The sequence below is a fragment of the Zootoca vivipara genome, chromosome 2 (genome assembly GCF_963506605.1).
Source record: "Zootoca vivipara chromosome 2, rZooViv1.1, whole genome shotgun sequence".
NCBI lineage: Eukaryota > Metazoa > Chordata > Lepidosauria > Squamata > Lacertidae > Zootoca > Zootoca vivipara.
The window spans coordinates 120,854,227-120,868,049 of record NC_083277.1 but is presented as its reverse complement, the minus strand read 5'-3'; the positions used below and the strand labels follow the sequence as shown (position 1 = coordinate 120,868,049).

General features: G+C 47.0%; 1 protein-coding gene across 7 annotated transcripts in view; it reads left to right on the top strand.

The window, feature by feature from the left end:
- The first annotated feature begins 72 nt into the window (after window positions 1-72).
- Window positions 73-13,823, top strand: part of ARHGEF25 (Rho guanine nucleotide exchange factor 25) — a 96,875-nt gene continuing 83,124 nt past the window's right edge. For 3 of the 7 annotated variants that reach the window (XM_060272160.1, XM_060272157.1, XM_035102581.2), the window contains exons 1-2: window positions 6,223-6,353; window positions 13,659-13,794. In XM_060272160.1, the coding sequence (XP_060128143.1) occupies window positions 6,258-6,353; window positions 13,659-13,794 (232 nt within the window). In that variant the 5' untranslated portion in view covers window positions 6,223-6,257. Of the gene's footprint in view, window positions 258-6,184; window positions 6,354-6,906; window positions 6,999-7,028; window positions 7,349-13,658; window positions 13,795-13,823 lie in introns of those variants that run through there. The other 4 variants (XM_060272161.1, XM_060272162.1, XM_060272158.1 and 1 more) reach the window with 4 other exon arrangements.

The following is a 13,823-nucleotide window of genomic DNA, read 5'->3' as shown; positions in this document are numbered from 1 at the left end:
CCAGCGCCTCCCACCCCCGCACTCAGGCCGCGCGGCGCAGGGCGGAGGCCGAGAGCGCGAAGCCAAAGAAAGGTCCTCCGCGAAGGCTCTCCGCTCCTCTTTGAGCCGGCCAGAGTTCAGTTTGAGGAGGCTGGGGGAGGCCTTTTGGACCTTTCCAGCTCAGCTCCAGGCCAGGTAGACAGGTAATAAAGAAGCGAGGGCGCTCCAGTGCACGTGCAGACTGTCTTCCGAGTAAGGCAGCCCTCAGCTACTTGAAGGTAAGGGTTTCAGTCGATAGGAAAAAAGAAATTAAGTACCTTAGAGGCAGAAGCTTTCCCCCCTCCCTCGAATGTCATGTACGGTTGTGGAATATTAGAGGCAGCTGTGCGTTACCAGAATACTCCCCCCACCCTTATGTAACCATAGTCCGCTCCCACAGACAGAAGAGAGCTTCCTTGTGGAAATGCAATATTCCAACATAGATGTGAACTCCATCTCCCTTTTGAGATATTAACCACAGTTTTCACACCTGGAGGGTGAAATAAATGTTCTTGCCTCCGGACATTTCTTATAATCCGGAGTTTCAGTTAAGTAGTCTTAGGAGAGTGCATTTGCAGTTGTTGCTTTAATATATTTAGATGGTATAGCCACTGCTGCAAATGTCTAATTGTTCAGAACATTTCAGGATTCAGAACTGCATATGCGTTTGGGAAAATAAGAGTGGATGATTCTTCCAAAGAAAAACACAAAAACTCCACCATTAATTACCCTACATTCTTGAAAACCACCTCCACACCCCTGGCTTGGAAGAGTTGGCAATGGTTACTCAGTGGCCAAGCAAAATCACTCTACACATGCTCAGAAAAGGCATCCTAAGATTTACAGTTGTACCTCGGGTTACAAACGCTTCAGGTTACAGACTCCGCTAACCCAGAAATAGTACCTCAGGTTAAGAACTTTGCTTCAGGATGAGAACAGAAATTGTGCTCTGGCGGCGCAGCAGCAGCAGGAGGCCCCATTAGCTAAAGTGGTGCTTCAGGTTAAGAACAGTTTCAGGTTAAGAATGGACATCCGGAACGAATTAAGTTCTTAACCAGAGGCAGCAAGCCATTGGAAAATTGCTTCAGCCTATGCCTAGGAAGCACAAGACAAGCAGAAAATCTCTCAGACCCATGCTCATAGTTGCCAAGTTTTCACTTTTCTCGCGAGAAAGCCTATTCAGCATAAGGGAAAATCCCTGTAAAAAAGGGATAACTTGGCAGCTATGCATGCTTTCTGCGTACAGGACAAGAGGAAGCCTTCAGTGAGCAGTCTACTGAACTAGGTGCCCCGGGGGGGGGGGGGATGATTATAAGGCATCTTCCTGTGCTCCTAGTAATGATTGATTGATTGATTATATTTCTGTGCTGCTTTTCATTCAAATGAATACCAAAGCAGCTTACAAATAACAATAACTTGATATGTTATATGAGATGCACTCCGCAGAAGCAAACTCAACTGGTTTAACACCAGGTATGCAAAGAGGACAGACATAAGGGACCTTGCACAGGAGAGGGGAGAGATCAGTAGATTTACAGGTGAAACTCGAAAAATTAGAATATCATGGAAAAGTGCATTTATTTCAGTAATGGCAACTTATTATTTTTTCTTTTTCTTTTAATTTTTACAAATGTTTCTTTTGGAAATTCCACAGTAATAAAATAAATAGTTACAATAATACACAAAAATAAAGGTCGGTATTACATTTCATTAATTACATTCCATTTATAATTGACCCGCCTAATGACAAATAATTACAATTGCAACAAATAAAGGCTTGACATATCTTGCTTTGCATGTCATGCATCTATCCCATATATTGGTTTCACCTTTTAAGTTGCATTACTGAAATAAATGCACTTTTCGACGATATTAATTTCCCGAATTTCACCTGTATATTGTAGTCATCCCAGAACAGAAAGGACCAATTTGAATGTCTCTGAAAGAGGCTTATACATAATTATGAAGGAGAAGGATATCAATGGCTACTCAACTTTGCTCAGCTATGTAGACCTGGTATTTCAATACTGTATATTTAATGTATTAGTAAAATAAAAAAATTCCTTCAGTAGCACCTTAAAGACCAACTAAGTTTATATTTTGGTATGAGCTTTCGTGTGCATGCACACTTCTTCAGATACACTAGAAACAGAAGTGTCAGACCCTATATATATATACAGAGGGTGGTGGGGGTGGGTGGGAATGGGAGATGGGCTGATGGGAGTGGTAAACCTGTATCTGAAGAAGTGTGCATGCACACGAAAGCTCATACCAAAATATAAACTTAGTTGGTCTTTAAGGTGCTACTGAAGGATTTTTTTTATTTTGCTTCGACTCAGACCAACACGGCTACCTACCTGTAACATCCCCAAACTTTGGCCCTCCGAAGTTTTGGACTACAATTCCCATCACCCCTGACCATTGGTCCTGTTAGCTAGGGATCATGGGAGTTGTAGGCCAAAACACCTGGAGGGCCACAGTTTGGGAATGCCTACCTTAGCTGTTTAGAGATCCCGTAAGGCTGAATGCAGCCCACTCCTACCTTAGAAGGTGCTCTCAATCTCAGCTCTTTAGGGTGGCATATTCAGAATGAAGTTGCTGGGTGGTGGTACACCCTGCTTAGAAGGAAAATGAGATGGGCCAATTAACTGTGGAGAAGCAGGATATGCATTGGGGTGAAAAGACACCAGGGAGCTGTGCATGTGATGCACATGCCATAACCCTTTTCCTGCAGCTCAATCAGGCTCTTGCACAGAGGCAGTAATCTGGTCTCACCAATCCTCTGGCTGAAATCTGACACTGTAGATACGGTAGCTGTTCCTTCTGCAGGGCAAGCTATCTGCATTTGTAATTTCCCCACAGTTGGAACATAGCCACTGCTGAAGCTGGTGCTGCGTTGCAGCTCTGGAGAATTTTAATGGATCCCTTACTTAGGAAGCAGGATCCTTGCAACGGATGTGGTTGTAAAATGTCTCCTACTGCAGCACACTTACCACAACTGAGATCCTGCATGTCGTCTATTCACAAGCATGTCCACAACATCTCAAGGGCACCTGGCTGGAGAAAGCTGGGATAAAATAGTGTACTGGATCAGAAAAGGTGGGGAATGGCACTGTGTGGTCTTCTAAATCTTGTAGGACTGCAACTCCCAGATGCCCTGGCAATGGTCAGGGATAATGGGAATTGTAGTCTTAGTCTAGCAACTTCTGGAGCGCTACAGCAGTGTTTCCCAACCAGTGTGCCTCCAGATGTTTTGGGACTACAACTCCCATCATCCCTAGCTAGCAAGACCAGTGGTCAGGAATGATGGGAGTTGTAGTCCCAAAACATCTGGAGGCACACTGGTTGGGAAACACTGCGCTACAGGTTTACCAGCCTGGCCTTAGGTAAGGGCAGGACGTAAATAAGAATATGTGGGGGAGGGGTGCTGTTTTTGTGTTATGGTATGTGTCAAATTGTAAACCACCTGATCTCTGATCTTCAAATGAAGGGCAGTACAGAAATAATCATCAATCAATCAATCAATCAAATAAATAATCCCCCCCCCAAGTGCTGGTGGCTGCAAAGGCAAGCCTGGTGATTCTGGGCATCAGCCCTGCTGGACGCCTAATCCTAGGAAGCGACTGTTGTCAGCATGTGCTGTTGTTACAGGGCGAGGAGCTGGTTGCTGAAGGGGGAAAAGAGGGGGCTCTTTGGTGCTAATTCCAAGGGGAGGGGGGCAGTCTTTGTGTATTTAGCACAAGAGGCAGGCTAGGGGGTTCAGAACTGGAATGGGAACCTTAAGGCAGGACCCGAGCTATGCAAGGGAGAGAAGCTACTCAGAGAGCCTTGCTAGGCTGGCTGGGGTGGGGTCAGAATTTAGTGGCTGCGTGGCAAGGGGGTGGGAGAGGGGTACTGCTGCTCCGATCCCTCAAGGCTCCCCCCTCTCACTCATGGCTCATGCTTTGCATTTTGGCTCCAGAAATGTGTTTTGTCTCTCTGGAAAGTGGGAATGAAAAACTACAGGAAATGAACATCCCGCAAGGGGGAGTGGAATGATGGGGGGAGCCCCATTACCGTATTTGCAGGGCTATAGTGGGCAACAGAGAAAGGAAGCAGAGGTGGCTCTTGCAGTACCGTAATTGCATTGCAGATGCAAAGAGGCAGGGCAGTTGCAGAAGCTGCTCCTTAGAGAATATAGAAAAGAGAACTTTGGGTGAATCTGCACAGTGGTAAGGGTGCCCTTGGGAGGTGGGGAGGTAGGGCAAACCCCCCAAATGAGAAAAGACTACAAGAAGTAATCATTGCCATTATTATAACCCTTTAAACTAAGGACATCAGCAAAGAAGGCATAGTGGCCCCCATATGATAATGCTAGGGAACAGGGCGGGGATGGGATGTGGCATATAGGCCATACATTTAAAGCACGTGCCCCACAAACAATGCTAGGAACTGTAGTTTGTTTAGGGTGCTGGGAATTGTAGCTCTGTGAAGGGGTAAACTGCGGTTCCCAGAATTCTTGGTGGGCAGTGAGATGTGTTTTAAATGTGTGGTGTGTACACAGCCTAAATCTTCCTTCTCTCTGAATGTAACATTGAGCTGAAGTTCTATGCATACTTACTTGGATCAAGCCCCATTAGCCCCTGTTAGATTTACTCCTGAGTAAACATGCACATAGATTAAAAAGAGCAACAGGGAACAAAGTGACCTAATCTTGGCTGTTGCTATTCTGATGATGCAATAAATGCCCCCTGACCATAACTGGTCCTTTTAGATGTAATGCATCCAAGAGGTGATGTAATACATAGCATAAGGTGCTATTCTGGATGCAGGTGGAGAAAACAGATGCTCCCCACCCCCTGAAGCATCTCAGGCTGCTCAATAGTGCACCACAAGTTCTTTGCCAATCCCTTCTTGTTGTGTGCGATAGCCACCCTCAAGCTGTTGTATTGGCCTGTTCTAGAAGAAAGGGAAGAGGAGGCTCTTGGTCTAGATTCCTGCAATCCAGTTTAGTTTGTGGGTAGTAGATCCAGCAATTTGTTGAGCTGCTGCGAAATTGCTCTTCCAGTGATTCTGGCAGAGGGGGTTTAAATGGCTGTCTGGGGCCCAACTGCAGTGCTATTTGGTGGAGGAAGTAATGGCAGACTACAACGGCTTGCTTTCCTTTCTGGGCTATACAACAGGGGAGAGGAACCTGTGGCCCAGCAGACATTGTGAGGCCCCTACTCCTCAGGCATGATGGAGCTGTAGTCCAGCATCTTCTGGAGGACCTCCAGGCATGTTGTAAAAGAATGATTGCTCAGCTGCATCTGGCAACCAGCTACATGGCCACCTGTTCTCCTGGACACATTCCCCTTGTGGCCAACGACAGGACTGAGAAGCAGCAAGACAATGCTGCCTGCATGGGTCTCAGTGCAACCTGGGCTGAATCATTAAATGCCTGGTTTTTGCCACCTTCTTTTTCCTCCCACCTCTGCTGCAATCCCCAATAAGCTTCATTAACTACAAACCCCCAAATTTGGGATCCCTTCCAAACCCTTTGTAGGGTTTTGTTGTCAGATTGTAGGGTTTTGTAGGGTGAGCCCCATGTTTTCTGTGGCCTCCCAAACTGAGTAATTGATACTTCAAACCAGGGTTTTGTAGTTAACACCCAGAAAGCAATACTTGTCTGATTCACTTCAAACCTGTGCCAGTGTTTTGCACAAAACGATTACAAGACCGAGGAAAGGTTTGGCGGGGATCCAAATTTCAGGGTTTACAGTTAACTAAGCTCCCTCCGTGTTTTATTTAAGCTAGTTCCTGTGTGTGAGTCCTGCAGTTTCCTAGGGCTAGCTGGTTTGCCCCTTCTGCTGTTGCTCCCTCTACCACAGCGCTATCGATTTTTTCCCATATATAGACTGAGCTTCCAGCCCTGGCTAAGCACTCAGGCTTTGTCCGTAGTGTCCTCTCTGCCCCTCCCTGGCCCTAATCCATTGCTATCTAGGAGGCTGGATCTTCCCAGTGTAAATAAAGATGATGTTAAAGAGATAAAGGGCTTAGAGTCCAGGCAGGGAGGGGTGCGGCTGGAAAGGAGCAGATTGTAGAAGGGAAGTTATGGTAGCTGGAAGCGGGCTGGCTGGGAATTGGTCTTTACTTGGCTGTCCCAGCGCCCAGCACACAGGCAGGGTGCCCAGTCTCCTCCCAGTCTCTCTCTCTCCCTTTCATGCCTCTGGCTCTGAAGCCAAGGGCGGTGGGAGAAGGTGAGCGGGACCCGCTGCATCATGAAAACCCCACAACAGGCAGGGGGGCGCACGGACCAGATGCTGGGGGCAATGGGGGATATCCTGACATCGCTGGCGCTACCCAGCCAACAGTGGGTAAGGGGGAAAGAAGACTTGGCCAAGGCAGCGAGGCAAGGAAAGGGGCAGACCTGACTGCAGAGTGGAGGATGTTTGGGAGAGGCGGGAGATGGATAGTTTGTGGGCCAGCTCTGTTGTTGGTTGTGGTCTGCCCAGGAAGGAGTGCCCTGCTTGAGAGGCGGTTCTGCTGCCATGCTTTGACTGTGCATTTGCGGAAAGGTGGGGGGTGGCAGGGATGGCAAACCGCTCCTCAGCAAAGCAGACTGGTCCTGTCAGAAACCCTTTGCTCCTCACCAGGCCCAGTGTGGAAGAGAGGCTTGGTATAGCTATACATTAACTGAAACTCCCTGGCCAGAAACTAATATGTTGCATCTGGCCTTTTGTACAGCACCTAGCACACAGACAACCCCAAAGGAACATTCTCTACTGATCCCTTGGCTAAGGCGTGTCAGGGTGCCTTGTGGTGCAGATAGACACTTCTGCTTGTTTGCTTGTTTTGAAAGTCTGCAGCTGGCCCCAGATCAAAGGTTTCCCAATCCTGCCTGCCTAGGGCCCTTTCTCAATCTTCCAGACACCTCCAGCCCTGAGGACAAGGGAGAGTGAGAGTCTCTCTGCTTCCCGTTTTCCCTGCTTCAGACTAAGCTGAGATCCCTAGGCATTGGGGTGAGTGTTCCCATTCCACCCCACCCCACCCCGCTTGTTATTTAATAATTATTACTGGCCCTTGTGAGGCTGCTGGACTCAGCGATGTGGCAATGTGCTCTCTGGGGATTTCTGTTCTGATCTTTTGCTCCAAGCTGGAGCTGTGCCTCCCCCACCCCCAGCACTGATATCCTCAGTCTGGGATGGAAAAGTCAGCTTGTGGGGTGTGGGGTGGAGCAGTGCTGCAGGGTGGGGCAAGCACAGCTCTAGTGGAAAAGTAAAGCTTGGAAGGTTGGGCTTAAAAATATATGTATTCTCTTCGGAAATCTCCAGTCTTTGCAGAACTAAATGGGCTGCATTGGACGAGGCTGGTAAGTTACTGGGAGAGCTTTTCACAGCAGATGACAGTGTTCTATGGCCTCTGTGGGTTTTGTGCAGTACAGTGGGGTTTTTGTAGGGGTTTTTCTGAATCAGCGATGGATGGCGCTTGTTGGGCTGGTGGGGTGGAAGGTTGGGAGCCCAACAGTTAAGTGGGGCCAGAGCCAATGACAAGCAGTGCCAACTCATTCTTGTTTTGACACCGTTGCCCTCCCTGCTGAGTTCTACAAGGGCAATGTGGAGACTAAGGAGGATGAAGATGTCAGGAAAGGGCCCTCCTGGACTGGTTGCAAGGAGGAAGGCAGGCAGGTGGCGGCTTAGCTGAGGGCAGACTGAGGTTGTTGGGGAACTGCCCCATTTGCCCTGAGGGACTGGCCTCCTCTGTTCTGAACTGTCTATAGTGGGTTTTTTGTGCTACACTGGCTAGAGAGCCCTTTAGATGTTACGGGGGGGGGGGCGGTGTCACTGGGGTCCTCCAGTATCTTGGTAGATCGCACTTAGAATCATAGAGTTGGAAGACATCACAAGGGCCATGCAGTCCAACCCCCTGCCAAGCAGGAAACACCATCAAAGCATTCCTGACAGATGGCTGTCAAGCCTCTGCTTAAAGACCTCCAAAGAAGGAGACTCCACCACACTCCTTGGCAGCAAATTCCACTGCTGTACAGATCTTACTGTCAGGAAGTTCTTCCTAATGTTTAGGTGGAATCTTCTTTCTTGTAGCTTGAATCCATTGCTCCGTGTCCGCTTCTCTGGAGCAGCAGAAAACAACCTTTCACCCTCTTCTATGTGACATCCTTTTATATATTTGAACATGGCTATCATATCACCCCTTAACCTTCTCTTCTCCAGGCTAAACATACCCAGCTCCCTAAGCCATTCCTCATAAGGTATTGTTTCCAGGCCTTTGACCATTTTGGTTGCCCTCTTCTGGACACGTTCCAGCTTGTCAGTATCCTTCTTGAACTGTGGTGCCCAGAACTGGACACAGTACTCCAGATGAGGTCTGACCAGAGCGGAATACAGTGGTACTATTACTTCCCTTGATCTAGATGCTATACTCCTATTGATGCAGCCCAGAATTGCATTGGCTTTTTTAGCTGCTGCATCACACTGTTGACTCATGTCAAGTTTGTGGTCTACCAAGACTCCTAGATCCTTTTCACATGTACTGCTCTCAAGCCAGGTGTCTCCCATCCTGTATTTGTGCCTTTCAATTTTTTTGCCCAAGTGTAGTACTTTACGTTTCTCCCTGTTAAAATTCATCTTGTTTGCTTTGACCCAGTTGTTTAATCTGTTAAGTCATTTTGAAGTGTGATCCTGTCCTCTGGAGTATTAGCCACCCCTCCCAATTTGGTGTCATCTGCAAACTTGCTCAGGATGCCCTCAAGCCCATCATCCACATCATTGATAAAGATGTTGAATAAGACTGGGCCCAAGACAGAACCCTGTGGCACCCCACTAGTCACTACTCTCCAGGATGAAGAGGAGCCATTGATGAGCACCCTTTGGGTTCGGTCAGTCAGCCAGTTACAAATCCACTGAATGGTAGCATTGTCTAGCCCGCATTTTACCAGCTTCTTTACAAGAATATCATGGAGCTCCTTGTCAAAGGCCTTGCTGATATCAAGATAGGCTACATCCACAGCATTCCCTTCATCTACCAGGCTTGTAATTCTGTCAAAAAAGGAGATCAGATTAGTCTGACATGACTTATTTTTCAGAAACCCATGCTGACTTTTAGTGATCACAGAGTTTCTTTCTAGGTGCTCACAGACCGTTTGCTTAATGATCTGCTCTAGAATCTTTCCTGGTATTGATGTCAGGCTGACTGGGCGGTAATTGTTTGGGTCCTCTCTTTCCCCCTTTTTGAAAATAGGGACAACATTTGCCCTCCTCCAGTCTGCTGGGACTTCGCCTGTTCTCCAGGATTTCTCAAAGATTACTGCCAGTGGTTCTGAAATCACCTCTGCCAGTTCTTTTAATACTCTTGGATGTAGTTCATCTGGCCGTGGAGACTTGAATACATCTTTTTTGGAGAAGACTGATGCAAAGAAGGCATTGAAGAATTTTGCCCTTTCTCTGTCCCCTGTTCGCATTTCACCATCTTTTCCTCTAAGTGACCCCACTGTTTCCTTGTTCTTCCTTTTGCTACGGACATACCCATAAAAGCCCTTTTTGTTGCTTTTAACCTCTCTAGCAAGCTTGAGTTCATTCTGTGCTTTAGCTTTTCTGACTTTGTCTCTACATGTGCTGGCTGTTTGTTTGAATTCCTCTCTGGTGGTTTCCTCCTTTTTTCCATTTTTTGTACATATCCCTTTTAAATCTTAACTCAGTTAAAAGTTCTTTAGATAGCCACCCTGGCTTCTTTAGGCACCTTCCATGTTTCTGTCTCATTGGTATTGCCTGAAGTTGTGCTTTTAATATCTCCCTTTTAACACACTCCCAACCCTTCCCTTTTAGTATTTCTGTCCATGGGATCTCACCCAGTGTTTCCCTAAGTTTTCTGAAGTCGGCTTTCTTAAAGTCTAGGATTTGGGTCTTAGTATGCTTGGTTGCTCCTTTCCGCTGAATAATAAACTCCAGAAGAGCATGGTCACTCCCAACTAATGATCCTGCCACTTCCACCCCACTAACCAGGTCATCACTATTGGTTAGGACCAGATCTAAAATGGCTGACCCTCTTGTTGCTTCTCCCACTTTCTGGACAATGAAATTTGTCTGCAAGGCCAGTGAGGAATCTGTTTGACCTTATGCTCTTGGCTGAGTTTGACATCCAACAAATAACAGGATAGTTGAAATCCCCCATTACTACTATTTCACTTCCTTTTGAATGCTTGGTCATCTGTTCCAGGGCCTCTTCATGGGCATCTTGACCCATTTTTATTAACGAGGCTTTTTAAAGGGGGAAAAACCCATGCCTCCATTGAGACATTGTTCCTTCATTGACTAAAATGTATTCTCTGTTTCAAATTGGCTCCCTTTCACTTTCTGATTTGCATCAATGACAGTAGCCCATGGTGTGCAGATGTCGAGCAAGAGATCACATCTATATAATACAGTACTTTCGAAGCACCTTTATACCACTCTAGCCATCCTGGAGAATCCTGGAGATTGTAGTTTGTTAGAGAGTGAGAGGTCAACACCCTTCAAAACAAAACAGTGCCCCCTGTGGTTCTCTGGATGCCCCATTACTGTTGAAGTGATATAATAGTTATTTCAGTGCATGGCATGGATGTGACCAGGGAGAGAGAGGAGGAAAGAAAGTACAGTAAATTCCAAAAGACAAATGTGCTTTCCAGTTGGCCAAGGGTGAGCTAATGCTCAGCAGTCTTCCTCCCCCCCCCTCCCCAATAGCGCCGGCTTCTCATTTGTGATGCAGTTTGAATAGGTAAGAAACTGCTGCTCCAGGGGTCTCCTCCAGGTACTGAGAGGGACCCCTCCTGTTCTTGCATTCTCAACATACTGCAATGTTCAGGGGAAGGAGCAGCAATTACAGATGATGTCTGGCCAGTAAGCCAAGCCAACAGCTGAGGACACCTGCCCAAAGGCCCTTTCTGTATCTACAGGTGGGGGAGAACATCCTTGAAGTCCATTGAGTTACTGAAGGCCACCCCCACCCCACCCTTAGTGGACTGCATCTTGCATGGTAGCACTTTACTAGCTCACAGAAATCCTTCCTAGCCTATTTGCACAGCCACGTCTTCCAGGTGCACGTTTGAAAATGCTTGCTTTCACAGATGAACACACACTGGCCCATCCCCAGAGTTTACCACCATGGAATATGTAATCTGTAGCATTTTGCTGGCCAGAAAGAGAAAAGAAGTAAACTTTCTCCCCTAGGTAGTCACCTACAGGAGAACTTTTACTCACTGCGGATAACCAGATGGTGGTGAGGGGCTATTTGCAAGCCTGATGTGATGCTGCAGGTGGGTGTCTTCTAACACCTGAGTTTTGCTGGATGGGACAGTGACCCTTCAGCATGGAGCATGGGGTGGAGCATATGCTTCTTGAAGGGCACGGTTGCTTTATATAGGCTTACTTACATGCCAGAACCCTGATGCCTCTCCAGCATCTTCCGCCTGATGTGCCCACGTCCACTCTGCCTAATGGTAGGGCCAGATCAGGCTATATGGAGTAGGGTGACAATAGACAAAGGAGGACGGAGTATCTGTAAATTTTAACGGCTGCACAGGCATTCTAACGTATTATGCCAGAGTGCTGAGAGAAACTGTATCTCCTGGGATACTTTTTCTCCACACCTCTAAAAGATAGAGGAGTCCTGTCCTCCTTCAGATATGGTCATTCTAATTTGGAGGTGTTTGAAGGAGATGTCAGATCCCAAGAAAGAGGCCACAACAGTGAAAGGGGTACCACAGAGTCAAGTGATTAGCAATAGACTGCATGGCAGGTAGAACAAACTATTCCTCCCCCCTCCCCCGCCCACCATGCACATTTAACCTATTGGAACCCTTTGCCACAAGGTGTGGTGGCTGCTGGCTTAGATTGTCATGAATTCATAGATGATGCAACTGTTGATGGATGTTAGCTACAGCTCAGGGATGTGGCCTTTCAGTTGTCTTGGACCACAGTTCCCAGCATCCCTGACTACTGGCCACACTGGCTGGGCCCAATGGGAGTTGGAGTCCAACACGTTGGAGTCATTTCTCTCATGTTTGTACCACTTTCACTTGATTTTTCCACACATATTTGAGGCGAGTCAGGTGGCTCCCAGGCAGGGGCTTCTTAGTGATGGCACCTCAGTTGTGAAATGAACACTCCAGAGAGGTCCACTGGTGCTTACTTTGCTGCCCATTGGCACCAGGCAAAGACTTTTCCATTTTTCTAAGCCTTTTATAGATTCAGTTTTTATCCTGCTCACTGTTTAACAAAGGATATAATAAAATATTTTTGGCCGAAATCTGTTTGCTCTCCTTTTACCCTCTTGTTTCTGCTCTCCTCTTATTTACCTGTAAAAACCTCTTGTATCATCCCAGTTTCTACATACCATCTTCCAGTTGCTTGGTCAAAAACCTACTCTAGGGCTCTGACTTCCTTCTCTCACTCCAAAGAGCATTATAAAGATCTGCAATTACAAACTACCCAGTCATGCCAAAAGTCCATTTGGCCTGGAAGATAAGGCTATCAACAGATGCTGGTCATGGTGGCTATATATTACTTCTAGGCAGGAGTGCCAACTTGAATAAAAGATGGGAAGGGAGGGCAGGTAAGTCCCACTCCACATAAAAGAGCACAAGACATGGCACGCACACCATTTGAATGGTAATGCCCATCACCTTTGAGGGGAGGCCCACTCACATATATTATTGGGGAGACATCTGCCCTTAGGGGTTGGCTCCTGTGCCTCCAGGCTTCAGAGGACGTCTGCCTCACCCTACCAGTTGCTAGAGACTACAGGCAGGAGAGTGATGTTGCCGTCAGGTCCTGCTTGTGGGCTTCTGGTTGGCCATTGGGGTGTCAAAATGTCAGACCAGATGGACCAGGCCAGCTAGGTTCCTAAAGTGGCCAGATGAATGCATCCAGGACACCCAAAAGCAGGAGTTGAAGGTAATGGCATTCCCTTGTTGTTTATCGTCAACATTTGGTATTCAGAAGTATATTTTCTCAAAACATGGGTGTGCCTTTTAACTTTCAAGTTAATAGCTACTGATAGGCCTCTCTCATTCAGTGGGAAAAGAGAGTTCATTCTTAATCTCTGTGGGGCAAGACCTCTTTCTCAGGTCCCCTTCTCTTTCTCAACCCATCCCAACTGGGATCATCTGCATAATATAAAATATGGACTGGATGCCTCCTTTTGCAAGGCTCTGAGAATCACAGCTTTCTTATCTGCACTGATTCTCTTAAATGTAAGATTCTAGTCCTCACTGCTGAAGATGTTTGAAAATGAGTTGGCCACAAAATAAGTAGAAAAGAAATGAGACCGTAATGTTTTTCAGCTGCCATTATGTCTAAAGCTGTATAAGTTTCTCCCCTCCCCTTCCCCAGGCTCTCAGATTTTTCTCATTTGTGGGAAACAACAAACAACTTGAATAAGAATATGGTGTGATGAGTGCAATATGTCTGCCAACTGTAGTTCTGGCATCCTCCTGCTAATGAAAATGATCTGCAAACGATGCTAATTGCCTGCATCTAAAATATGCCCATTAGTGGCTGCTCGCCAGCTTGTGATCTATATCCTAGGTCTAGGACCTAGGCTGATCCTCCCCATAACAAACAGCTTGCACACATCCATCCCTAAAAACCTGAACTGTTTCCCCCCTCCCGGGCTATGCTTAATTGCAGCTGCCAGACCTCTGCTCCCAAAAGGAGGGAGCTGAGATGCAGCCCCAGGCCAGCAGCAGCATTGAGGCTTCCTCCAAGGACAACAGGGAACAGCAGCCTGTGGAAGTACAGCATGCAGCCCAAGCCATAGAAGAAGGTGAGCACCACTGTCTCATGAATATGCTT